Consider the following 26,906-nt stretch of genomic DNA (forward strand, 5'->3'; position numbering starts at 1 on the left):
GAGACGATTCGATTCGACACCGGGATGGGAATCCGGTGTGGCTTGGTGGATAAAACATCAGCACGTACAGCTGAAAACCCGGGTTCAAATCCCGGTGCCGGAGAGAATTTTTCTCTGTTCCACTACTCTTTCATCGTACGATGACGCAGAATATCTGCATGGAAACTTCATATGTACTTCGGTACATTAAAATATATATATATATATATATATATATATATATATATATATATAATATATATATATATAAAACATTAATATTGTTTTTTTTTATGGAGGGTACTGGATTGTCAGGGAATTAACACCTGAATTTTCGCCTCGTTGAAGCACGAGATTTTCTATTCTTTATGTACGTGTTGTCTATGTAAATACTTTCCCTTAATGAATACCTGTTTACAATGACAAAACGATCTGTGCTCCATCTCAGTTAAATGAATACTGCCAGAAGCCAAGTTACAGATAAACTGTTTTATTTATAGACGTCGTCGTAATGTTGCATCATGGGAAGCGTTCTTGCAACACTGCAACAACTGCATCACTTTAATATTAAATGAAAATCCTTATGTAAATAGTATGCGACCTTTGATGTCTGAACTTAATTCTTCCTGTCAACATAATCTAAGTCTCCCTTGTCCAGTTGAACTTCGTAAATCTGTGACTAAGAAATTAAGAGAGGAATTAAGAAATACAGAATTCGAATCTTGGAAAGTAATGCCTGGAATAGGCAGAGGTGTAGAACTGTACAGCCAAGTACCTAAAGCCAATGCCTGGATTTTTAACAAGTCTGGACTATCTACATCTGAATGGGTAACCTGCCTTAAAATACACGCCAATTTGGCAGCAGTTAGAGGAGTACCTGGTCGCTCTTTGGACGGATCCCGGTGCAGACATGGATGCCCGGAGACTGAAACCCTTGCCCACGTCCAAAGTCAGTGTAACAGAGGTTTACTCCTCCAAAATGCCAGACACCATCATGTTGAAAAAAAAAGCCTTGCTACTAATGGCTCCTCTAGATGTATTGACATCATAGCGTATTCCCAGACTACCAAGAAAGGTTATATAATTGGTCCTACCATAAGCATTGAAACGGGGAGTAGCCACCCGGAGGAAGTCAATCAAGAAAAGATCAACATTCATCTGCCAACAGTTGATTACTTCAAAGCAAAATACCAGCTTGAAAACATTGAGGTGATTGGTCTTCTTATTGGAGCTCGTGGTGTGATTTCCAAGTTCTTTGAAAGCTTCAGGAAGACTTTTGAACTACCACAGACACTTAATACTGACATCATAACTTCAGTTTTGAAACGCTCTTGCCAAATTCTGAGTCATCATATTCACTCTGTTTAATTTCTCTTTCTTCACTTTATAATTCATATATGTTTATTTTAATTTTCTGTCAACAAATTTATGTAAACATTTAAAATTTTAAAATTCATGTAGGAGAATATACTGAGTCGTCATGGGCTACCTCCAATGGGAGGCAGTTACAATTTAAAAACTTTTAATTACAAATGGGAATGGTCTTCACTATCTGAGCCAGCATACATGTCGTCTAGCGGCAGAAATATGGCCTCCCACCGGGCATATCGCCATCAATCATCGCGAACATATGGCAAAGACACAATGTATATATATGATTATTATGTCCTGTTACACAATTTAACATATAATTAAAAACTCTACCATTTTTTTCCTGTTGTAAACACTTGCTACACATTCAAAATCATCCTCAAGATCTGAAAATATGTTACAATTCAGGTACTGTATTAAATTACAAAATAACTACATTTTTTAACAAAAAAAATGCAGTTATTTGAATTTCAGTTCTTAGGCAAGCATTACATTATCTATTGATACGTTACTATACATTAATAAAACAACTAATGTTGACTGTGTTGCACTTTCTTCTCTTCTGTTTCCTTTCCTCCAACATAATGATAGTTAACAAAGCGTCCAAGTTGAATCAGTTGAGCACATTCATTTGTGAAGTGGCAGGCAAACAGCAACATATTTCGAGGCTGGACTCTTATTGCAAATCTCATGAACATGAGCGAATACAGGCAAAGAGCTGTAAAGTAAATTAATCTATTTTAACAAGACACACATTACAGTAAAGGTTCGTCTCCACTATTAAACATTTAACAATGAAATGTTAAATATAACATGTTGAATTTAACATGTATATGGAATTTCAAGATCTCAATTGACTTAACATGTTGACTGAGTATATTGAAGTTAACATTTTTAACACGTTGGCCTGTTTTCCAGCAGTAATGGAAAATGTATTGAGTCAATTCATTTGGTCGTGTAGTCTTCGTACAGTTCAGCAAAGTTCGTACAGTTTCCATAGCAACAACTAACTTCCGATTTTGTGGCGCGTATATTGATCATTTTTATATCACAGTTTATACTATCATTGGTTCTTTTGTTATAGAAATAAATTTATGGAAAGAGATAATAAAATAGGAAATTTAGGAGTGGAGTGAAGCGAAGAGAATGGGATCAATACATAAATAAACAGAGAATAGAAAAAAAAAAGTGATGTAAGTGTTGTAAAATAGAGTAAACGGAAAAGTTAGCAAGTAATGTAGGAGAAAATAGCTGGAAAATAATGATTAAGAGTAGGTAGGATGTGAGGGTAGAGAAGAAAATAAATAAAAAATGCAAATTATTAAGGAAGGAATATGCAATATTTAATAGGTGAGCGAGAAATGGAAGGGAGACAGTCTAGGTAGGAGGGAGAGAATAGAAGAGGATAGAGGGGGAAGGACATAGAGCAATTCAGTTATAACAGAACATTAGAAAGTAATGAAGAAATACTCGGCAAAGAATACATTAATAGAAAAGAGTTGTATGTATTAAAGGGTTGGTGGATCGAAAAACAGAAATGTGAAGGTCCACCATAACTGTGAATTGTAAAGTTGACTGACAAATAAATATATCATATCATATCATTGGTTCTTTGTGTTGGCTGTAAGTTGTTCGAAATAATGGAGTGGATAAAAGAAAATACGTTAGAATAAAATTAATGCACTGATGGAAAGGCCTTGTTCGTGGGATGTGTCTGCAAAAGAATACAGAAACAAAACTAAGAAGGCCGACTGTTTTAGGGAACTGGAATTATTATCTAATTGTTCTCGAGAATACAATAGAGAGTTTTTACACTCTCGTCGTAAGCTAAACGTTAATGCTATGTTGACGTCAGTAATGGTCCTATTTGGTGATGTATGTTAACGTTCGTAAAACTTCGGATTATACGATATTATCCACTCCTTTAACATCTATCATGTCGTAGGTCCTATGATAGTCAGTTAATCGTGCTGTAATTTTTGTAATTGAGATGAAATGGCTGCTCTTAAATTGTGCCTTTCTTTGATGTACTGGTAAGAGGAAGTATTTTTGCAGCACTATATTAAAATCGTGTTCTGACATTCTCAGCAAGTTTTTGAATCCAAATCGATCTTCAACTTTAAGCTCGTTTAGAATGTCTTCTGCATAGTGTCTTTTACTAAGATATCGCCGCACCCACATTCTCATTTTCTTCGTTGTAACAAGCAACAAAAGCAATTACAAAAGCCAAATCATCATCTGAGTCTATTGTCCAAGGTTTGGAAATAAGACACTATCTACATTAAAATCTCATAGACTGTTTATGGTGGACTACGCAGAGAAAGTCAAGTTTAACATGTTTAACAGTGTGGATAAAGTGTTAAATGAAATTAGCATTAATATGTTCAATCAACATGTTGGGATGTTAATAGTAAACAATTTAACATTTAACATGTTGTTGTTAAATGTTTAATAGTGGAGACGAGCTTTAAAACAAACAGTGTCATTAAATGACACATACCTTCTCAAGACACACATTGGGTAACCATTATCACAGTAACACAATCATTTTTCTATATTCTACAGGGTGTAACGAAAAAAGTGGTTAGCCCTCAGCCTTGAGTATATTCACTCAGCTGGCACAATACATTGAGTGCATGAACTACCTTGCCTGTGATGTGTCAAGAGTACAGATTCACAGCTATTTTCTCACTCTTACACTTACAATGGATAGCTAATTTTTTTTATATTTGCTTCTGCTGTGACGACAAGCGTATACAACTTGAGGGGACATTTCAACATTACAGCATTCCGAAGGATAACAATATATTAGTGTAAATTAGCTTACCATTGTAATTTTAATTAAAATCGTTACATTGTTATTTGAACGAAGTTATAGCTTATTTTAGCGGTTTAAAAAAAAATGTGGTACATACCGCAGGTCATTTTGCCACTAATAAACTGAGGACTTTTTTGAGTGTCTGATATTGCTGCTATAGGAATTCCCCAATTTGCAACAGGACCCCAAAAGTGAGTGCTGAAATAGAAATGACAAAACATAAATTTTAATACTAGGCCTATTCTTTACAAATCTGAATGTGTGTGCGTGCGTGTGTGTGTTGTTTAGTCAACTGTTCGAAGACAGGTTCGAACCCCATAAGTGACAACAATAAGGCATCACTCGTGAGGCAACTAAGCCAGGAGATAATGGGGCAGGGTGGCCAGTTCCGGGAAAATTTCGGATTCCTCACTGACAATTATATCTTAAAATACTAAAAAGAGCAGATTTGTCTGGGTTTGTCAAATGCGCATCATCATGCTTACGACAAGGCACTTTTCAGTGTCAATAATTTATTTTGTGTGCACAAGGTTCGAATTTTGAAGTAAAAGGGAAAGGAAGGAATCCGTGTTCTGAAATTTATCCCAAAATACTTAATTTATAAGGGGACCTAAAGTAAATAAATCTAAATTTCGCTTATTATTAATTATTTGGGAAAATATTACATAACAAAACTTTCTTTAAAAAATATTTACAAGTTTTATACCATGCAAAATGTTGATAGGACTGATATTTAATAAGGTGCATGAGTTTTAAAATAACTAGGTATGTCCTTTACGTCAATATCGTCTCAATCAGATATAAAGTGAAAACAAATGACTACGTTTACAGGAAAAGTTACAATTTTTTTCAGTTAACCTTGATCTAAGTGACCTACATGATAGGCCTATGACTAATAAAATACTTACCTCATCAAATATTCTCGAAATTCCTTGCTTTTTAGTTGTTCTACCAATTTCCTTCCAAGAGCAGCCATTTCGATATGTTATAATGTTGCTAATCTAACACAATAGAAGAAACAAGTCTCTTTAAATCTTTTATTTTGCCTGCGTGTATCTCTCTTGAGAGGTTATGACTTCGAGTGGTCGTTCGCTTCCAGTTCAGAGTGTTCAGACGTTCTGTACATTGCCAGCAGTGTTGTCAACTGAAGTGTACGGAAAGTCGCCAAGCGGTAGTTCAAAACTCGCTAGATTCGTCACTATTAATGCAGAAAGTTTCATTTTTGTCGCAAGAGAATGCTGAAAAGTCAGCAATTTCTTATTTAATTAAAAGAAATTGTCGCCGAAAAATAATTAAAGGCCGCCAGATTTAGCCACAAAGTCGCTTTTGTTAAATTGGCAACACTGATTACCAGATACCTGAAACCCAATTATGCCAACACGAAACATAAATAATGTTACATTTTACGAGATGAAGCTAGATATTCAATAACTGCAACTTAGCCTATTAAAATAGCTTTCTTTTGGTGTGTTTTCTGCGAATTCAATTACGTACGTACCCTACTTTAACTGTAAACGACAATATTCTACCATCTACTGTTTGCAACTTAAATTCGGGTTATGTTGCCTGTACTGCCGAAGCATGCGCAGTGGGATTTTATTGCCAGCGCGCTTGATATGAATAATATTTCAGAGCTGTTTTCGTTACCAGCGTCATTTTGGAGAGACATGGGAAAAATTGACCCCTTCGGAGTTTAAAATTAAGAAAAAATAACAATTAAGCTTACTTGAGTAGCACTACTAAAAAAATATTATGTGAGAACTGTACTTTGAAGGGGCAAAGGCTAATTGGGATTTCCTGGTCTTTGATCAGACACTGTTATGAATCAGCCACACGTACAATACTTTTCTGAAGAATAAATTTTTAAAAATAATTGTTTGTTCTGAAGTATTAAGTCACGGAATGCAATACAATTCTCAATGAATGAAAAATAATTTCACAATAAGCATTGATTTTAATGTCTTCATATACAACTTTTTTTTTTCTTATCAGTCTTCAATGAGTTCATGTGGAAGAACAATCTTTCAACATCTACATTTATAGCACAGCTATGCGTAATGACTCTATCATTTTTTTTTAATTTTGACGCTTTACATCAAAACGTTTGGACAGATCCGCTCAGACTTCATCTAAATGTTTTGATTTTAGAATTTCCTTCAATTCACTATGTTGTTGTTTAGTCAATCTCCGAAGACAGGTCTGAACCTCACAAGTGATATCAACATGGCGTCACTTATGAGGCAACTAGACCAGGAGATAAAAATGGGCAAGCTCCTTTCCCCCTCAATTCACTATCTTCTTTGAAATTCAGAACATCTTTCACAATTATGATTTCATCAAACAAGTGGGGTTCAACAAAGTTTGATCTGGTATCAGTTTGCTTCATAGTTTGAATTGTTTTAAGAACATTGTTTGCATTAAGTGTCACTTCCCATGTTGCCAATGTAGCGAATTTAAGGCCGTGTCTCAAAGCTCAAGTCCATACTACACACTAGTGACTAGCAACTAGATGACATGTGAAATACACACTAGAGAGCTTTGGACATGTATGCTTGAAACATGGCCTTCTTCATAGATTATTTTTCTAAAAACCATGACATTACGGTGCAGCACTAAATTAAGAAGGCAGTGTCCTAATGCAGTTTCATTACGAGTTATATGGAAAAGATAAGGGCTTAATATATTACAGTAATGATTAAAACATTGTACAGAAGGTACTAACAATATCAGTGTTCAAAGTTAACGTGTTATTCTAAATTATATTTACATTATTTTACTTCCAAAGCATTTTCAGATTTCATAACCCCATTTGCTGATGAGGTATCCATGTTTGTTTAGTGAACAAGTCAACAATCAAGCAAGCATTTTCGTTGACTAGCTACTACGGACTTGATTGCTATGGACTATGTAGCTTTGGATCATGACTTCAGACGTCACATCCGGCTATTTAGTCAACAATCTAGTTCACTTCAGCTGAAAATGTAGCTTTGAGACACGGCCTAAATATCACCAATAGGAGACTGATATTTATATTAAAACAGTAGTTTATTTCAGAAAACGTATTGTGTCTTTCACATGTTAAATTTTATTACCTCATTAACATGTTTGGCCCGCTATTGGCCATCTTCAGAACTGGTTGTTGCTGGTCTTGGCATCTTTTGTTTTGTTTCCTGTGGGGTTGTGTTTGTGTAATGTAATGTGGAGTCAAAGAGTGTGTGTGTTCTGAAATTGAGTTGTATGTTGAGAATTTAATTTTGATGTGTTTTTGTGTGTCTGTATATTTCGTATTGTTCTAGTGAGTTTATTTTCTGGGGTTTTGGTTGGATGTGTAGAATTTCCATGTCTGTGTTGATGTCTCTGTATGTGTGGTTAGCATTTGTGATATGTTCTGCATATGTGGAAGTGTTCTGTAATTTTGTTATGGCTGTGATGTGTTCTTTGTAACGTGTTTGAAATGATCTGCCTGTCTGTCCTACGTAGAAGTTGTTGCAGGTATTACATTTGAGTTTGTATATGCCTGTGTGGTTGTATTTGTTTGTTTGTGTGTTGAGATGTTTTTGTAGAGTATTATTTGTTCTGTATGCGATGTTGTAATTTAATTTCTTGAATGAGGTTGCAATCTTGTATGTTTTTCTATTTTCGTATGTTAGTGTGATGTATTGTTTGTGTTGTATTCTTATGTTTTTTGTGTTTATATTACCGGTACCTGTTTTGTTTTTACAGTCACTAATATTTAAATATGGAACAAAACACGTCTTGAAGATTTCTTTCGGTACAATGGGACAATAATGAAAAAATGGGAAGTTTTCGTATTTTACAGAATGTATAGGAACATAAGAATCCGAAGACATCATGCGAAAAAGATTTTATAAAATTTAAAAATCTTGACCTTACCTTGTGAGTAGGCTACATTCAAAATCCTGACGCCACCACTCCTTGTACTTCATATAAGAAGGTTAGAATTAAATATATTTTACTGTGTTTTAAGGGGAGGCAGAGGTGAAATTTTCGAACAAAACTGAAGAAAAAATGAAAATTTGGTTTTTTCCATTTTTATTATCTTTATTTTCATATTCCGATGTTAGTTTTTGATTTTGTGCCCTTAAAAGTATGAAATTAAAACCAAGATAACTGTATTACTATATTATTCCCATAATAAACTAATACTTATCATTATTTATATACCTTCTCTAAACATATAAATAAAAAGAAAGATTGAAAATTTCTTACAATATGGTGCATGGAGCATTTTATATCAAACAATATAAAGTTATATAAAATTATTAATATTTACAGAACTATTGTACTTAGAAAGTTGAAACTTCGTACGCCCATTACTAATAACATACTTAGTGTCCATGATCAATTTCAAACAAATCGGATAAATTTGGTGGATTTTGAAATATTCACCTCTGCCTACCCTTAAAGCTCAGGAGAAGTCAATAACATCTTATGTAATGAGCTGCCACTGATTTTAACTCATATTCTAACTGTTTCTAAGGAAACAGCAACAAAACACACACGTTTCACTGCCTGTAAATAGTAAATGAATTGAATAGCTCAGCTGCGTCATTTCGTTAGAAGATTTCAGTGCAAATATAGTTAATGATATTCCATTGGAATAATTTAATCGGCAATTTTATGTTGAATCACACTGAACAACAGAAAAGAAACTGCTGATGCATTTCTTTTGGACACTTAACATAACTAAATAGTCAGTGGCGGCTCCTGCGTATTTCTTAAGAGGAGGAAAGAAGTTAACAGCACGAAATGACACCTTCTTGAATGAAACATGCTACAAATTGGCCTACATGCATACATGTAAGACCAGGTAGTGTTGGGGTTGGCCTTCCCTTCTGTATAGCAATAATCTGTTCTTGTAAACTGAGTTTCCTAAATTTTTCAAAATATATTATGTTTTTACTTCCATTCATTGTTGAATAATTGCACAAATTAACAATTACAAGGAAATTCACAACCTCGCAGCATTTTTCGAGTACACTACAGCATCACACGTGTTGGAAGAGATTATAGCTACTAACACGTAATCGAACCGTTTTACGGAAATGGGAATGGGAAATAATCTGAGGAAAGCGAGAACACTGCACCCACCCACGTGGTCTGTGTTGCCACATGTACATTTTACAAGTTCAATATCTCATCCTTTTGAAGAATGTCAGTTCTTGTAAAGTTATAACTACCATTATTGTTCAAAGCTGCCGGTGGCCGATTAATTTTTTATGTTAAAAATAATGCAGTTTGGAGTACCTACTTTCAATTTCAAATATATTTGTACAAAACTCACAACTTGGCTGTTGCCCTGTCTAGTACACAATGAATGGAAGTGAATTTCAGGGGCCAAAAGATCTGCGATACTAACGTAAAACTACTTCCACTTTATGCAAATTAAGCTTTCAAGAATAACTCTCTGTAAAGTTAATTTGAATAATTTCGAGGGAAAAATTGTTCCGGGGCCGGGTATCGAACCCGGGACCTTTGGTTAAACGTACCAACGCTCTCCCACTGAGCTACCCGAGAACTCTACCCGACACCGATCCAATTTTTCCCTCTATATCCACAGACCTCAAAGTGGGCTGACAACAGTCAAGCAACCAACATTTGAGTGCACACTAACTCTGTGTGACTTTAAATTGTGGTTTTCTGTTACGTACAGTGACGTGTATTATGCAAATTAAGCTTTCAAGAATAACTCCCTGTAAAGTTAATTTGAATAATTTCGAGGGAAAAATTGTTCCGGGGCCAGGTATCGAACCCGGGATCTTTGGTTAAACGTACCAACACTCCCCCACTGAGCTACCCGGGAACTCTACCCGACACCGATCCAATTTTTCCACTTTGTTTTATATAAACCCGACTTTAACTTTCAAATATCCTTGAAAGTTTCATGAATAGTAGACTATATAAAGTGCAATGAATAATATTTTTGATTTATAGTTAAAAAAAAAAGTTTATATGGTGTCTTTCATAGCGTTGCGTTAAAACTGTTTCTATTGTGTCTCACCTAGATGTGTTATAGTCTGGTTGAATACACCGTCGTTAGATGGCAGCGTAGCGAGCTTGCTGCACGACCAGTCGGTTTCTATTACCCGCCCATGCGTTGATTCAGAGGAGGATCTCCTCCCTAACCGTTCATTTACTTGCTTTAAAACTCTGCTTTTTTCTCTGGCCGCTAGCGCGCTGTTGTCTATGTGTGTTAACTGCAGTAAAGGAGGAATGGATTGGCTTTCCTCCAAAAAAAAAATGTCGCATCTTTCTCACAGTTTCCTACAGCACATGAGCGCGTGTCGTTTAAAACTCGATCAACCGAGGTTTTCTTATAGCTGTGAACTTAAAAATTATCGAATCTTCCTCGAATTTCAAGAGACGTACTTTATTTGGCATATATTTTCAAAAGAAGAAAAATGTGAGGAGGACGTTCCTCCCTTCCCTCCCCCGAGGAACCGCCACTGTAAATAGTACTTGCAGAACTTACAAATAATGTTGATTTATTCGCTGTTAATCTCACTTGAACACATACATATACAGTTTGTTTACCATTCATTAAGTTACACTTACTATTTTCACCATGTAGTACACATTCGTTATACATACACACTTGTCAAATCTAATGCAATACTTCAGTGCCACTATATATTCACTGTACACACAATTATAGCTTTACTTTTCATGAGCATTCATTCTTAAGGGATGAAGTTACTTCTCCCTTTTTTTCTGTTTATAAGTTACATAAATGTCATCGCCTTCAGATCCCATGTTCGACTGTCTTCTTGACGTTACCACACGCTGCTACCCACCAGGCTTCACGTAGTCTTATGTTCCGACATTTCTTCCAGTTTTCGGGAGTCAAGAAGTGTAAGACTTATACTTGACCACTTCCAAATTTACAAAAAAGAAAAAAAAATGTAGGTTCATGAAATTCCTGTTTCTATACACTGAGTTGTCATAAGTACAGTATGTACACATTTTATTTTAACACAGTTTCAGTTATGGACTATTTCTACACATCAAGGAGGTCACTTCTGGTTCCCATGTAGCCACTCTTCTTTAATTAGAGACTGAAATGCAAAAAGATAGGCATACAATTATTACTTGAAACATAAAATCAGGCCTTTGTAAGACAGTTGGTAGCTACACTATTCCCCTTATAGAATCCCACATTCCCAGACACTTTTCCCAGTTCTTTTCATCAATGACAAGTTTTCCCAACATTTTCTTTTCAGAAAGCTTATTTCCAAACAGTACAAAGAATATTATTTCCTAATACAAATGAAGAATCCAAGGAAAGAAAATGCTACGTCACTTTTCTTAAATTTTTCAGGGGAGCATTTCTTAATTTTAGATCGGAATATGTATGGTAAGACTTTCCTGTGTTAAATTTCAACGTAGCTCGTTTACATGCTTCATATTCAGAACTGGTCATTGTTGGTCTTGGCGCCACTTATTCTGTTTCCTGTGAGGGTGTGTTCCTGTGGTATAGTGTAGAGTCAAAGAGTGTGTGTGTTTTGAAGTTGAGTTGTGTGTTGAGAATTTCGTTGGATGTGTTTTTGTGTGTCTGTATATTTCATATTGTTCTAGTGTGTTTAGTTTCTGGCTTTTTGGTTGGATGTGTAGTATTTCCATACCTGTGTTGATGTCTCTGTGGGTGCGGTTAGCATTTGTGATGTGTTCTGCATATCTGGAAGTGTTTTGTAATTTTGTTATGGCTGTGATGTGTTCTTTGTGACATGTTTGAAATGATCTGCCTGTCTGTCCTACAGTATGTAGAAGTTGTTGCAGGTGTTACATTTGAGTTTGTATACGCCTGTGTGGTTGTATTTGTTTGTTTGTGTTGTTTGTTTGTTGAGATGTGTTCGTAGAGTGTTATTTGTTCTGTATGCGATGTTGTAATTTAATTTCTTGAATGAGATTGCAATTTTGTGTGTTTTTGTTTTCGTATGTTAGTGTGATGTATTTTTTGTGTTCTTGTGTTTGTGTTGTATTCTTATGTTTTTTGTGATTATGTTTTGTCTTACGTATTATGTTGTCTATTGTGTTAGGGTTGTATCCGTTTTCTTGTGCTATGTATTTGATTGTGTTTAGTTCTTCGTTGTAATCCTGTTGGTTCATTGGTATGTTGAGTAGTCTGTGTACCATTGTTCGGAATGCAGCTTGTTTGTGTTGTGTGGGGTGGTTGGGTGTGTTGTGTATGTATATTGTTGTTGTTGCTTTTCTGTATACTTTGAATGTGTGTTTGTTGTCTACTTTTGTTATTGTGATGTCTAGAAAAATTTATGGATGTTCCTTTGTATACCGTAGTATTAGTATGTCATCTACGTATCTGTGCCAATATATGATGCTGTCTGCGTGTTTGTTGTTGTCTTTGTTTAGTATGTATGTCTGTTCTATGTGGTGTAAGAATATTTCTGTCTTAATTTTAATATACTCATAAGACGTTATGAATTTACATCTCATTTAGTTTAATTTATCATGTTACAATGCAGGCTTTTTGCCATTCTGAGTTACTAGAAAGATAGTTATGAGCTAGCAGATGGAACCAAAAAACAAAAATCAACATAACGTGACTTAGCGTGTTCTTTCCATTGACCCTTCAAATGCCAATGCCAAATTTTCTGGAAAATAACCTCGAAGTATATCATTTCTTAAAACCTTTTACTGATTACTTGCTCAAAAATGCTTTACTAGTTTGACATTCTTGAATGTACTACAGTTAACTCATGGCTTTTTATTGGGTTATTTTACGACGCTGTATCAACATCTAGGTTATTTAGCGTCTGAATGATATGAAGGTGATAATGCCGGTGAAATGAGTCCGGGGTCCAGCACCGAAAGTTACCCAGCATTTGCTCGTATTGGGTTGAGGGAAAACCCCGAAAAAATCCTCAACCAGGTAACTTGCCCCGACCGGGATTCGAACCCGGGCCACCTGGTTTCGCGGCCAGACACGCTGACCGTTACTCCACAGGTGTGGACTTAACTCATGCCCTAGTCTAATAAATGCAAAGGCGTAATTTTCGGCTGATCAGTTGCAACTGTTCTCAGTGCATTAAGAATCGTTTCTACATGAACTTTTCCTTGATTGGGTATAGCCTAAGCATATGCTACCCTTCTTTCATGACCAGTACTTTTTTTTTTTTGATCGCCCAGAGGCCGTTTACTGAAGTTATCTTTGTTTTCCTGTTTTCTTTCATTTGTTTCCTTTTACTTAAACTAATACAAACACAACACCCATGCCCGAGGCGGGACTCGAACCCACAGCCCTTCGGAGGAAGCGGTAGAGACAGTCCATGCCTCTAGCGCTTGCGCCACCCAGGCCGGCCTCTTAAGGGCACTGAGGGCTGCTTCGAGACCATCTAAATTAGAATATTTTAAACCTTTGCATTTTAATACTACTAAGCATAATTAAACGAATAGATATATTCACATATGTGGCCTCTCAGCTTTGTGAGCTGAGCACTCTTTCCATCTGAGCTATGCCGAGACCCAATTCACAGTGCCGGCTAAACTCTCGTCCTTTGTATCATCAATGACCTACTGAGTTACCCAGGAACATCACCCGACACTGTCTCAATTTTTCCCTTTACCTGAAAGATAGATTTGGATAATATATGTTACTGTACTTACTTACTTACGGGCTTTTAAGGAACCCGGAGGTTCATTGCCGCCCTCACATAAGCCCGCCGTTGGTCCCTATCCTGAGCAAAATTAATCCATTCTCTATCATCATATAACACCTCCCTTAAATCCATTTTAATATTGTCTTCCCATCTACGTCTCGGCCTCCCTAAAGGTCTTTTTCCCTCCGGCTTCCCAACTAACACTCTATATGCATTTCTGGATTCGCCCATACGTGCTACATGCCCTGCCCATCTCAAACGTCTGGATTTAATGTTCCTAATTATGTCAGGTGAAGAATACAATGCGTGCAGTTCTGTGTTGTGTAACTTTCTCCATTCTCCTGTAACTTCATCCCTCTTAGCCCCAAATATTTTCCTAAGCACCTTATTCTCAAACACCCTTAACCTATGTTCCTCTCTCAAAGTGAAAGTCCAAGTTTCACAACCATACAGAACAACCGGTAATATAACTGTTTTATAAATTCTAACTTTCAGATTTTTTGACAGCAGACTGGATGATAAAAGTTTCTCACCCAAATAATAACAGGCATTTCCCATATTTAATCTGTGTATAATTTCCTCCCGAGTATCATTTATATTTGTTACTGTTGCTCCCAGATATCTGAACTTCTCCACCTCTTCAAAACATAAATCTCCAGTTTTTATATTTCCATTTCGTACAATATTCTGGTCACGAGACATAATCATATACTTTGTCTTTTCGGGATTTACTTCCAAACCTATCTCTTTACTTGTTACTGTAGGTACGTTTAATAAAAAACCACGATTCCAAGTCACACAGAGTTGTGTGCACTCGATGTGGGTTTCTGGCATCTTGTCAGCCCACTCGAGGTATGTGGATAAAAAGGGAAAAATTGAGATGATGTCTGGTGAATTTCTTGGGTAGCTCAGTCGGTAGGGCGTTGGTGCGCTCAGCCAAAGATCCCGGGATCGATACCTGATCCCGGAACAATTTTTCCCTTGAAATTATTCATCTCTTAATAACTGTTTTCAAATGTCAGAAGAAACAAAACCATATATTATATTCATTGTAATGAAATTCACCATGTTAGAAAAAGGAAGTTTCAAGATTTTGTTACAGATATGAAGAGGAAAATACTATCGAATATCTGTATTACCGGTACTGGTATCACATAATTGATTATCAGTATGTTCTTTTTTTTTTCTTTCAAATAATTTTTTATTTTATTGGGTTATTTTACGACGCTGTATCAACATCTAGGTTATTTAGCGTCTGAATGATATGAAGGTGATAATGCCGGTGAAATGAGTCCGGGGTCCAACACCGAAAGTTACCCAGCATTTGCTCGTATTGGGTTGAGGGAAAACCCCGAAAAAATCCTCAACCAGGTAACTTGCCCCGACCGGGATTCGAACCCGGGCCACCTGATTTCGCAGTCAGACATGCTGACCATTACTCCACAGGTGTGGACTCTTCCAAATAAAGAATGAAATAAAATGTTAGAATTAATATTTTCATATGCTAGTCATATTCTTTTATCCAAAAACAGTTTTTTTTTTCATAATCATAAACACAACCTTTTTTTTTTTTTAGAATCACTCTTGTAAATAAAATAACAATTCGTGCTATTTCTTTATACGAAATTAAATTCTAAGTAGCGTGACTCATAAGTAACCTAAAGCAGTACATGTTTGAGATATGCTGCAATTAAATTATTCAAGGCTGGTATGATGGATGGACAAACAGGGGCAGTGAGTACAACACTGAACTTACCTAAAAGCATGACTTGAGCCAGTTAGTGGGTTTGGTTAGTTGTGGTAGGTTTTATTTTTTCCCTGCAGAACTGGTTGCTTGGTAATTAGTCGGGTCTGTGTAATCATCATATTCATCTTCCCCCTCGTCATAGTCGGCCTCTGCCGGGGGTTCAAGGGTTGCAGGTAGGTATTGTGATGGGGTTGACATTGTTGTAAGTGCAGGAGAGTATTCCTGAACACGCACAAGGAAAAGAAAAGCAAAGCACAAAATTAGTACGGTTAATCAAGCATTTGGTTAATGTGCAGTTCATGATTAAGTAAGTAATTAGCAGTGGCGTATGCTGAACCTGGAGTTTGGGTGTTCTGTTAAAAATATATAGTTGGTCTATCTCGCACAATTATTATAGGCCTAAGTGTAATATCAGGTCAACATTAACTGCCATTTTTAATATATAATTTAGTATTATTTATAAATAATAACTATGAGGCGGATGTTGATGACCTAAAAATCTACTTAAAATGATCATTAAAATGCCCTTATCAAACTAAAGGAAAAATGACAAAATTGAAAGAAAATGATATTTAAATATTATTCAAAGTATTCGCACCGCAACTTCTTAAAAATTAATCACCTTGTTTCAATGACTGCCCTGCAAATAACGTTATTCAAAATTGCATTATTTATGATCAAACAATAACCATGGCCAGCAAAATAACCTGTTTGAAGTTCCACAACCCGCTAACTATTCTACAATTTCATATTGTGAAATAGAAAAATGTCTAATGTATTGTTCGCTTTTTGTTTTATACTGTTGCACTAAATTCGGAAGTGGCGGGGTAGGTCTACCCTTATTCACTATATGTAATTTCTCTCCTAGTGGGCGAGAAGAGAATGGCTTTTGCAAAAGATCTTTTACAGTGTACATTTCCAAGTGCTATTATCATTAAATAAGTAATTAAAATTGTTCACCTGCGCTGGCACACAACTATGAACCCTAGTAAAGCCTAAACACAGTAAATTCACTCACACAAACAGTCAAACACAATATTTTGTAATGCTACAGTTGACAAGTTGAGCTGCCTGTATACAGGACGACCTGCGAGCTTGAGAGAAGCGAGTATCCCCACCATGCCACCTTCCACGCGCAGAGCATTATAGCAGTAACTCTCAGCAGGGGATGTTCTTTTGTACGGACAGGACAACCAGACCAGAACTCATCCCACTTCGTCAGGCAGAGAGTATGTTGTAAAACGAAAGCCGTTCTGGGGATGGTGTGCACATTCAACCAGCAGGCATTTAAAATATTTAAATGGTAATGAATTAAAATTAGTCTTGACTATATACGTCAACTTCCGATGAGATTGCCATGCATTTAAATTGTGATAAATTAAAATGATTGTTGCATTATCTAAAACAACTTAAAATAAAAAATGAGATTACCGAATTTACAGGGTGTCCAGCACACACCTTGAACATCCGCAATATACGCCCCTGGTAATTAGTGCATTTAAGTAATTTGTTAATTAACCTTAAAATACTATGATAATGCTTCATTTTGTGACTGATAAATAGGGCTCGGATAATTATGTGCTTAAAATTTCATAAATGTCACTCAACAATGAAACAAGCCATTGTCTATTCATCATCTCACAAGACTTTGAATCACGACACTACTGCTCAGCTGCTTTTCTTGATATAAAACAAGCTTTTGATAAAGTTTGGCATGATGATCTTCTATATGAAATCAAATTGCTTTTATCATCTATTTATCTTAGTGACCACTACTTTCAAATTAAGTATAAAGATGAACTTTTCGTCTCTTCATCGCATTAGCTCAGGTGTTCCTCAAGGTAGTGTAATAAGGGTAAAGTTATTCTTCAAAATTTTCGGACATAGGTGGCATAAATTTAATTTTAACAACTATTCATGAAACCATTATTTAGGAACGTGTTTTACTTATCTTCAGTATATGAAATTGAAATTAATTAAAATTAAACACTTATTGTATATCTACAAATAATATTATAAATTAGAGCTGTTGATTGACTAAAAGTTTTTATTAGTTTTGGTTAATGGATGTCAATAATCGATTAATTGACCAGCTAATCGAATTTTAATCGATTTTAAACAGTTCTATAAATTTGAAAAAAAACCTAATGTTTTTCTTTTTTTATTGAGTTATTTTACGACACTTTATCAACTGTGATGGTTCAATTTAATAAAATTAGGGATGAGGTTTCTAAAAGATAGACAGGGTTATACCGGCATTGTTTTGTCTAACCTTTGGTGGTCTCCAACCACAGCCTGGAAGAGGTAAGCCGTCAGGACCCAACGGACATGGTGCATCAAGACCAGGCACACCCTGATCACCTTTATCGCCTTTATCTCCCTTACGTCCTCTTCTGCCAATAGGCCCCTAAGCAATTATACAACAAACATGAGTCTAGTCTTGTTTTTATGATTTTGTAGAAAGAAGAATTTTGTGTTTGCTGTATAAATCTTTTAAATTAAAACTTACAGCTTCTCCTTTCGCTCCTTTTTCACCCTTTGGACCCTATAAGGTAATAAACAAGAATACTTTAATAGGAGAAATATATGACAAACAGTTATACACGTAACATTCCGTAGTTTTAAATGCCAGTCCCCTTTTGGATTTATGCATTGACCATGTCTAACAGTCTGAATTTTAAGAGAAAAGATAAGAACAAACTAGAATGGATATTGAGATAGTTCAATATTAATTTACACTTCCACATAATCGTATTGAAAACTGATTTACGATTGTTTGTCATGCAAATATTGATATTATTTTGATCCATTTTGAATCTTGCGTACACTACTTTTAACACTTGAATATAAGTAATTGATTAACTAGCGGACTTACTCATGTTAATTATGTGAGTTTGTGTAGCTTACAGCTGTTTCGGTGGTTCTTCACCATCCTCACAGCCTACTAGATCTCGGCGTCATCTCGAACTTCTCTGCCTGTTATGTGACTATTTGACTCCACCTTTCAACACCTTTCAACAATCAAACACACCCACATAACAGGCAGAGAAGTTCGAGATGACGCCAAGATCTAGTAGGCTCTGAGGATGGTGTGATGAATCACCGAAACAGCTGTAAGCCGCACAAACTCACATAATTAACACGTGTAAGTCCGCTAGTTAATCAATTAATTACTTTTGAATTTAATTTTGGGAAAGTCAATGTTAATTTTAGTAAAACGGTTTTTATTTGCAAAAATAGACATCCCGTCTGTCAATAAAAATGATACTGCAGTATAAAAATAATACAAAAGTGTGCAAGAATAAAATTGTTACAATATTTAAGCAGTTATTTCCATCACATAGAAAGATAGCCCATATCATAATACTAAACACTTAAAAGAGGACTGCCATTTCAAAGTTCTGTTTGCATCACAGAATTTTAATTTATGTAAAATTAAGATGCATTTATATATAGCCTAATCAGTGAGTGACTATTCAGTTATGTCTTCCATAGGTATCAAGCAGTAATCAATTATATTTTATTTTATATACATTACTTATATTCTGTACGTACACTAATCCTTCAAGATATTGAATGAAGTGAAAGGAAAGGATAGATTATTTTACACTCCTTGTCATGCAAACATAACATTTTATTTCATGCTTTCATTATGAACATATTTTAGTCCATTTAACAAAAAAATAGAAGAAGCCATAAGCAAGCATTTAATGTTAGACTGGATAAGAAGTGATTAAGCATGGAAGAACTGGTAAATGAGTATGAAAGCTGGGGTACCTCTGTACCAGGAATTCCATCAGTCCCCTAAAATAATCAGAAAGCGCCATTAATGTTGGCTCAAACAGACACAAATAAAATACTCTATTTGTAGCTTCATTTTAAAATAATAAAATAATAGGTACAGTTTCTAGGAATTAATTTACAATCAAAGCAAAGTAATACATATTTAACTATTTTATGTCAATATTATTGTTGAAAGTAAATTAATTCCTCGTTACTGTAAACAAAACACAACAAAATAAGAATTAAATTGTAAGTAGACATTAAAAATGTAACAACATTGTGACAATAATATTCATTAGTACTAATTTGAACTAATTAAAATGTTATTTAAAACATGTAATTATTTCTTCTGTTAAATTCTGATTACAAATAGCGTGTTTTCCATTTATCCATATCTTTATGATAATGATATCTCATTACTTCTCTTTTAAGCAAAATATGCTATGTAAATTTTATGTTAAGTGTAAACCAACATTGTTTTACTTGACCTATAAAATAAAATAGATGGGTAAAGGATACAGCATGGTCAGTGATGTGGTCACAGGTCTGAGGATCGATGATGACGTAAAAAATTTCATTTATGAAAAATATAATGGGCTTGATCCAAAAGATGTAACAATTAAAAACATACACATGGCAGAGATGAACTTTGACATGGGTGAGAAATGGCCCCTAAATTTTGCAAGGAGCCCTGTCGTTATTCAGAAACAGTAGTATACTTTTATGTACTGTTTTTGTTTTATTTTATTTTTTTTTCCATTATAACAACAATTTTACGGTAAGCTTTGTCTTCTAGGCAGCCTTCAGTTGGAAGAAGCTGAATAAAATTTATTCGAAATAAAAAAAAAATATCTATAACATAACCTCCGACCTTGCTTCCAGTGCAAGGGGAAGTACTAACGAATGATCATTACTTTTCTAAGAACTCTTTTATGAATATGTTTTCAGACTGCTGAATAATGAACTGCAAATTCTGTTAGATAGCTGTACCGAGTATTTCATTATATTCTTGTTGATAATAGAATATTGGTAGTCGTTTAGACTATAGGGTCTAGATTAATCTTGTTCAGGATAGGGACCAGTGATGGGCTTATGTAAGGGCAATAATGAACTTCCAGGTTCTCTAAAAGCCATTTGTAAGTAAGTAAGAATATAAAATAGCCTAAATAAGCAAGTTATTCTTTCATTGCTAATATAAATTCCCAAGATTACGGCGAAAAATAATGCTCAAGAAATTTATTATAGTTCCTCTGTAATAAATCGAGAACATTAGTTATTCTGTAGGACTAAAAAAATTAATCTTTATATAAATCGAGAAGTCTGAATCATTCATTAACTTAATCTTAAATATGTTTTATACTTCATTTTTCTATATACACTTTTAACACTTATACATCACTGACTAAATTTCAACTTCTTTTCGGTGTTAATATATTTAGGAATTTACCTTCGAAACTAGTCACTAGGTAGTGATGTTTTATACTATAATAAAACAGATCGGCAAGTCATTAAATAGGAAAACAACGAAAACAATTTGTTGGACTTATTTACTCAAAACAAACACTAATAAAGCTAACTATGATGCATTACTCTTTCTCTTGCTTCCTAAACAATAAGATATATTTAGTTTTTGTAGCCTTACAACAAATGAGATAATTTATAATGTATGGTTTATTTTCAGTTTAAACAAATATTTAGATTTTGAATTGGTTATGTTGTTACATCTTTAATATGGAATCTGATATATTATACTAATAATAACTGTATCGTGTTAATTCAGTTACAATAACACCAGTTAGTAAATCAGTTCCCCACAGTGACATCTACTGCACCACAAAAATGAGGCAGATACAATATATAGTACGATATTAAGTTACAAATCACCACAAACATTTCCAACACCAACTACAATGCAATGCAAATGACAAAAGTCATGTACGAGTATGATATGTAAAGTAATTATACGTACAGGTAGGCCCGGGTCTCCTCGCTCGCCTTTGCTACCTGGTTCACCTTGTGCACCCTGCCAAAGATACAAGATACAGTCATTTAGTACCGGTATAGCAGTCTTCTCAACTGCACAATTACTAATGTACCGTACTGAAGTTTAATCTGCACGACAATACAATAGAAGTGATGCAAAGTATACAAGGTGATTATACTTGTTTTTTTAGAAAGATGGGACATGACAGGAGCATTGCGATCGGAAAAACAACTGAATGTCACATAGCGTGGTAGGCCGGTTGCTATGGTAACAGCGGTTGAGTTGCCAAACCTTCAGTTCGCACATGGCGAGTGCTTAATAGCTCTCTTGGCGACATTTATTGTGCACACAATGTTAGCGTCGGTACGTTTCGTCTTTGATTCTCTGTCGATTTTTGTATTGTTTTCTTACCTTCGCGTCAATTGTCAATGAATGTTTTAACGTCAGCCATCTTAACCACAATTGCTAGCTTTCATCAGCTGGCAGCTTGGTAGTCCATATTGGCAACATGGCACTGTAGTTCCAAGCTCGGCCGCTTAACTGTCATGTCCCATCTTTCAAAAAAACAAGTATAGTAATAGCGTGCGAAAATTAAAAGGAAATATGGGATGCTATACTGAACATTTTGAGATAGGGAACTTGAGGTCTGTGAAGTCAGTTTAAGAAGATATGAACTTAAACATATCTGTTGCTATCGCTTACTGTTTTCCAAAGACTATTATCTACATTTATTATTTACATATTTAAATTTTCATATAATTTCCAAATCTGAGTTAACAATGTATTGTAAATATTGTGATTAATTGAAGCGGTGAGATCAATGACCATTCAAGTCCACTTCTGGCCATTCATTTTTTTCAAATTTGGAATTAAATTTTTGATATTTTCACAAGTGTTACGACTTTAAAAGTTGGTAGGCCTATACTACTTTGTCTTGATCTCAAAAACAACCAGAAATATTATATGCAAAAAATAATAATTAGGTAAGAAATAAAAAAAAAGTATTTTGCATTTTTTCGAAACTTGTGTAAATGGACTTGAATGGTTATTGACCTCACCGCTTCAATTCTTTCCATGTTATGAAAGAGTCTGTTGTTGATTCATAATATGTTTTATAACGTGATAGTATCAATACGATAGATTAATCTTGTGGACGATAGGTCGACAAACAAAACATGAAGAATCACCTACATGTACAATAAATATTAAAATGTAAATATTAATTTTGCTGGCAGCCATTTCGAGCACCTGTTGTGAGGCACAAAATGGTACCGTACATTGTTAACTCGAATTTGTACATTATATGAAAATAATTTAAACATGTAAATAATAAGTGTACATAAATGTAAATAATAATTGTAAAGGCGACCTGTTAAGAAATTCGTGCCATCACAAGGTACAGTCGACTATTGCACCTTCCCCTACAAAACTAAATTGAAAGTATAAGAAGAGATGCATTGTATTTCTGAGGATGGCAGTAATTGACGAGTTGATACAGTGGCCATTAACAGGTCTGCAAAGAAAGCCATAATTTTCTACCCAACAGTCTGATTTGAGAAGGACTCTCAGCAGGCACAGGTTGTAGATGAATGAAAAGCAATCACTATATATATGTATATATATATTTTTTTTCCATGTATTCCTTACTTAAGTAAGAGTTATAACACTAATCAATTTGCATAGGAATTGCGAAGTTTGATTTTGGTGAAAGATGATCCATTAAATTCATTAGAAATATCTTACAGACACATGGAGTTACTTGTGAAGATATTAAAAAATATGTTTATATTTTAAAAGAATCAATAGGAATATTTCATAACCATTTATATAATATCTAAGCCTTAAATTTCATTGTTAATATAATATATTGAAATATTTTTATTATTTCTCTTTGATCTGATGATTGTAAAAATTTATTGTTATATTTTATTAGGAACTTGTACGGTCAACTGCAAACATAGTCAGACATTCTTATAAAGGAATTTATATATAGAGTGAACCATATGTAATAGGGCAAAGTTGCCTAATTCCGTGATACTCCTAATTCCGTGATACGTTTTTTTCACTGAACGTCACAGGGTTGGGTATCTTGCTAGAAAGTTCACCACTGCCTCAAAAATAGGCGAAAGAAGCACTCTTTCAAGAAAGATGGCTGGCGCTATGGTCGAACGGCAAAGCTTTGACTGACATTCAATTTTTAAAAAGTACCAAGGGATTAGGGGTATCACGGAATTAGACAACTTTACCCTATAATTAATTTCATGGGGGTTATTTTTTCAGACATTTAAAACAAAAAAGTTAAAAAAATTTTGCTCCTTTTTGCTTCTTTTTCGAGAAAAAAATTGTTTTATGTGAAACATTTCATAGCATAACATTTAGGAAAACCATTGATTTAATTCCCAATATGCTTAGTCAATTTAAGAGAGCAGTGTATTATGATAATGAATGACTGGAAGAATTTTAGTTTTGCCCTTTAAATGTGCAGAAATTTGATCTGAACAAAAATAACTTTTCCTTCTGCAAAAGAGTTTTACAATGTTTCATATGTTCGAATCAAATTTCTGCACATTTAAAGAAGAAAACTAATATTCTTTCAATAATTAATTATCATAATACACTGCTTTCTTAAATTCACTGAGAATATTGAGAATTAAATAAATGACTTTCTCAAAACAAGCTATGAAAGTTTTATATAAAACAATTTTTATCTCGAAAAGGTAGCAAAAACGATCAAATTGTATTTAACTTTTTTTTAAATACTCTGAAATTAATGACATTACTTACAGTTCACCCATTATATATAAATGTAAATAATAATAAATAATGTAGATAATATGAAAAATATTAAGCAATAATAATAGACATGTTTGAGCTCATATCTTTTTAAACTGAGTTCGCAGACCCCAAGTTTCCTATCTCAAAATGTTCAGTAGAGCATCCTCTATTTCCTGATTAATTTTTGGACACTTTTACTGAATCATTCGGTATACCTTACATATAATATTAGATCCACTGTTACAAAATAATATAATGCATAAAGGATATCAATACATATATTTTTAATATTAAACAAGGAATGTCCTATTATGCGTCGTTTGGGCAGTAGATGATTCAATATTGGCTGCCACTACAAATTAGATGCCATACACTATTGTCCTCGTGACAGAATGTAAGAGCACTATTAGTAAGTGGGGGGTTTAGACTCAGACAATTTCCTACTGATATGTCATATTTACATATCAACATAGCTCAGCTGGTCTCTGATCCGAGGCTGTGTTCGGGCGTGGGTTCCAGCCCAGCTCGGTCTGATTACCTGGTTGGGGTTTTCCGAGATTTTACCCAACTGTAAGGCCAATGTCAGGTAATTCATTGCGAGCCCTCGGCCTCATCCCGCTGTCACCAATTCCACCAACACCTTACAGTTAATAAAGTGTTGTTAAATAACAGATGTAAACAGTACACAGTTATTAGTGTACTGAAGTCTAATCTGCACAACAATACAATAAGAGTGACGCAAGTATACACTTACGTATAGTATTATATCCACTGTTACAAAATAGTCACAGCTAGAGACCAGCAAAATATGAAGAAAATTTTGCCTAAATATTAAATTTATTTTGATAAAATATGAAATAAATATTTCGATCCTAATCCCGAAAAGATAAAGTATATGATTATGTCTCGTGACCAGACCATAGTACGAAATAGAAATATTAAAATTGGAAATTTATCCTTTGAAAAGGTGAAAAAGTCCAAATATCTTGGAGCAACAGTAACAAATGTAAATGACACTCGGAAGGAAATTAAACGCAGAATAAATATGGGAAATGCCTGTTATTATTCGGTTGAGAAGCTTTTCTCATCCAGTCTGCTCTCAAAAATACTCAAAGTTAGAATTTATTAAACAGTTATATTACCGGTTGTTCTGTATGGTTGTGAAACTTGGACTCTGACTTTGAGAGAGGAACAGAGACTAAGCGTGTTCGAGAATAAGTGCTTATGAAAATATTTGGGGTTAAGAGGGATGAAATTACAGGAGAATGGAGAAATACAAATAAATGTAAACCACAAAAAATTACATATAATGTGAGAGCACCTAATTGAAATAATATCAAACAAAAAATAAAATTACTGACAGTATTACATATCATATTGCGTTAAAGAGAAGAGACTTCAGAAATTATACGAAATTCGGCATTTCATTTATTGTTACACAATTTGCGTATTTGTTAAAGAATGTGTTTTGAATAATGCTGTCACTTATATGGCTTTTTGAAATTTTGTTTGTAACTTATTTAGACGAAGCAAATTTATTATTCAAGGATAATATATTTCAACTTAATGATATCAATTTAATCGTATTATTTTGGGTATAGGATATAGGTATTTAACCTACCATTAGAAACCTATGCATAAAAACAATGAAGAAATAATTTAATCAGTGGCTACGTTTAGAAATTAGCAGACTTTGACAATTTGTAAAACAAGAGAATGTCAGTCTTCCTTTAGTAATCATAAATGATACTTTCTTGTTTTACAAATGATCAAAGCCTGCTAATTTCTGAACAGGACCCACTGATTAAATTATTTCTTCATTGCTTAATACAAACGTTTCTTACGACAATGTTAAATCCCTATGATCTATAGCCAGAAAAACACACTGTATATTAATACATTAAACTGGGGTTACTTTGAACATAGAGGAAACTTTGACCATTTTTTCAGAAAATGATATTTAGGTTTCTACATGCTGCACTTGTTATAGGCTAGATGGAGGTAAATTTGGTATGAGAATGATTTTATGATAATTTACCTCCATCTATAACAAATGCAGCATGTAAAAACCTAAATATGATTTTCTGAAAAAATGGCCAAGGTTTCCTCTGTGTTCAAAGTATCCCCAGTTTACGCTATCATGTTGTAAATTCTATAACAATATCTAATTCAATTAAACAATCTACTACACTTTTAAAGATTATTCTTTTTAAATAATTTTATATGAAAAATAAATGTTATTTATTGATTAAAGTTCTCGTTAACACTTTGTTAAAACAAAATTTACTTAGTCATGCGTTAAAAAGTGAGTGGTTCAAGAGACACTGAGGATGACGTGACATAGCATCGAAACGGGCCGTCTGTCGAAGGTATATACCTTTTTTTAACAATTTTAACACTTTTTAACGTATGACTAAGTAAATTTTATGTTTATAAATGTTATTTAGTTGATAATGAAATGAAAATAACATACCTTCATTCCATCAAGACCAGATGGCCCCTAAAGGAGAAAGAGAATAAAATCAAAAAGATATTTCTTTTACAAACATGTACATTACCATAGTAAGCTCTTTGACAATAAAACAGAGGTGTCTATAAAAATATGCAAATAATCAAAATGGGGAAAGGAAACAACAAATATAATATATTCCACAGAAGCACAATGGTGGTGGCAGCAGTAATACTTATGCACAAACATTCATTACAATTGTCTGATGGAACATTTCATACCACTTGGTTTGAGAGCCCAAGTCACACAGACCCCATCTTCAGCAGCACTCTCCCCTTCCAGTAAAGTTTAATAACTATAATGAA

The 26,906-nt window shown here is 34.3% G+C and overlaps 2 protein-coding genes across 2 annotated transcripts in view; both read right to left on the reverse strand.

The window, feature by feature from the left end:
* Positions 1-232: 232 nt before the first annotated feature.
* On the reverse strand, positions 233-5,286 carry Mpc1 (mitochondrial pyruvate carrier). Its single transcript, XM_069844518.1, has 3 exons — positions 5,077-5,286; positions 4,266-4,366; positions 233-2,068 (listed from the first exon to the last, which is right to left on the reverse strand). Exons 1-3 carry the CDS (start codon positions 5,142-5,144, stop codon positions 1,881-1,883), a joined length of 357 nt encoding a protein of 118 aa, XP_069700619.1. The 5' UTR covers positions 5,145-5,286; the 3' UTR covers positions 233-1,880.
* Positions 5,287-10,657: 5,371 nt separating this feature from the next.
* Positions 10,658-26,906, reverse strand: part of LOC138711659 (collagen alpha chain CG42342) — a 135,204-nt gene continuing 118,955 nt past the window's right edge. Inside the window, exons 23-28 of the mRNA XM_069842790.1 lie at positions 26,566-26,592; positions 21,303-21,356; positions 19,328-19,354; positions 18,060-18,095; positions 17,823-17,957; positions 10,658-11,244 (exon numbers count right to left, since the gene is read on the reverse strand). Of these exons, the coding sequence (XP_069698891.1) occupies positions 11,203-11,244; positions 17,823-17,957; positions 18,060-18,095; positions 19,328-19,354; positions 21,303-21,356; positions 26,566-26,592 (321 nt within the window). The 3' untranslated portion in view covers positions 10,658-11,202. The remainder of the gene's footprint in view (positions 11,245-17,822; positions 17,958-18,059; positions 18,096-19,327; positions 19,355-21,302; positions 21,357-26,565; positions 26,593-26,906) is intronic.

The sequence above is a fragment of the Periplaneta americana genome, chromosome 13 (assembly GCF_040183065.1).
Source record: "Periplaneta americana isolate PAMFEO1 chromosome 13, P.americana_PAMFEO1_priV1, whole genome shotgun sequence".
Classification (NCBI taxonomy): Eukaryota; Metazoa; Arthropoda; class Insecta; order Blattodea; family Blattidae; genus Periplaneta; species Periplaneta americana.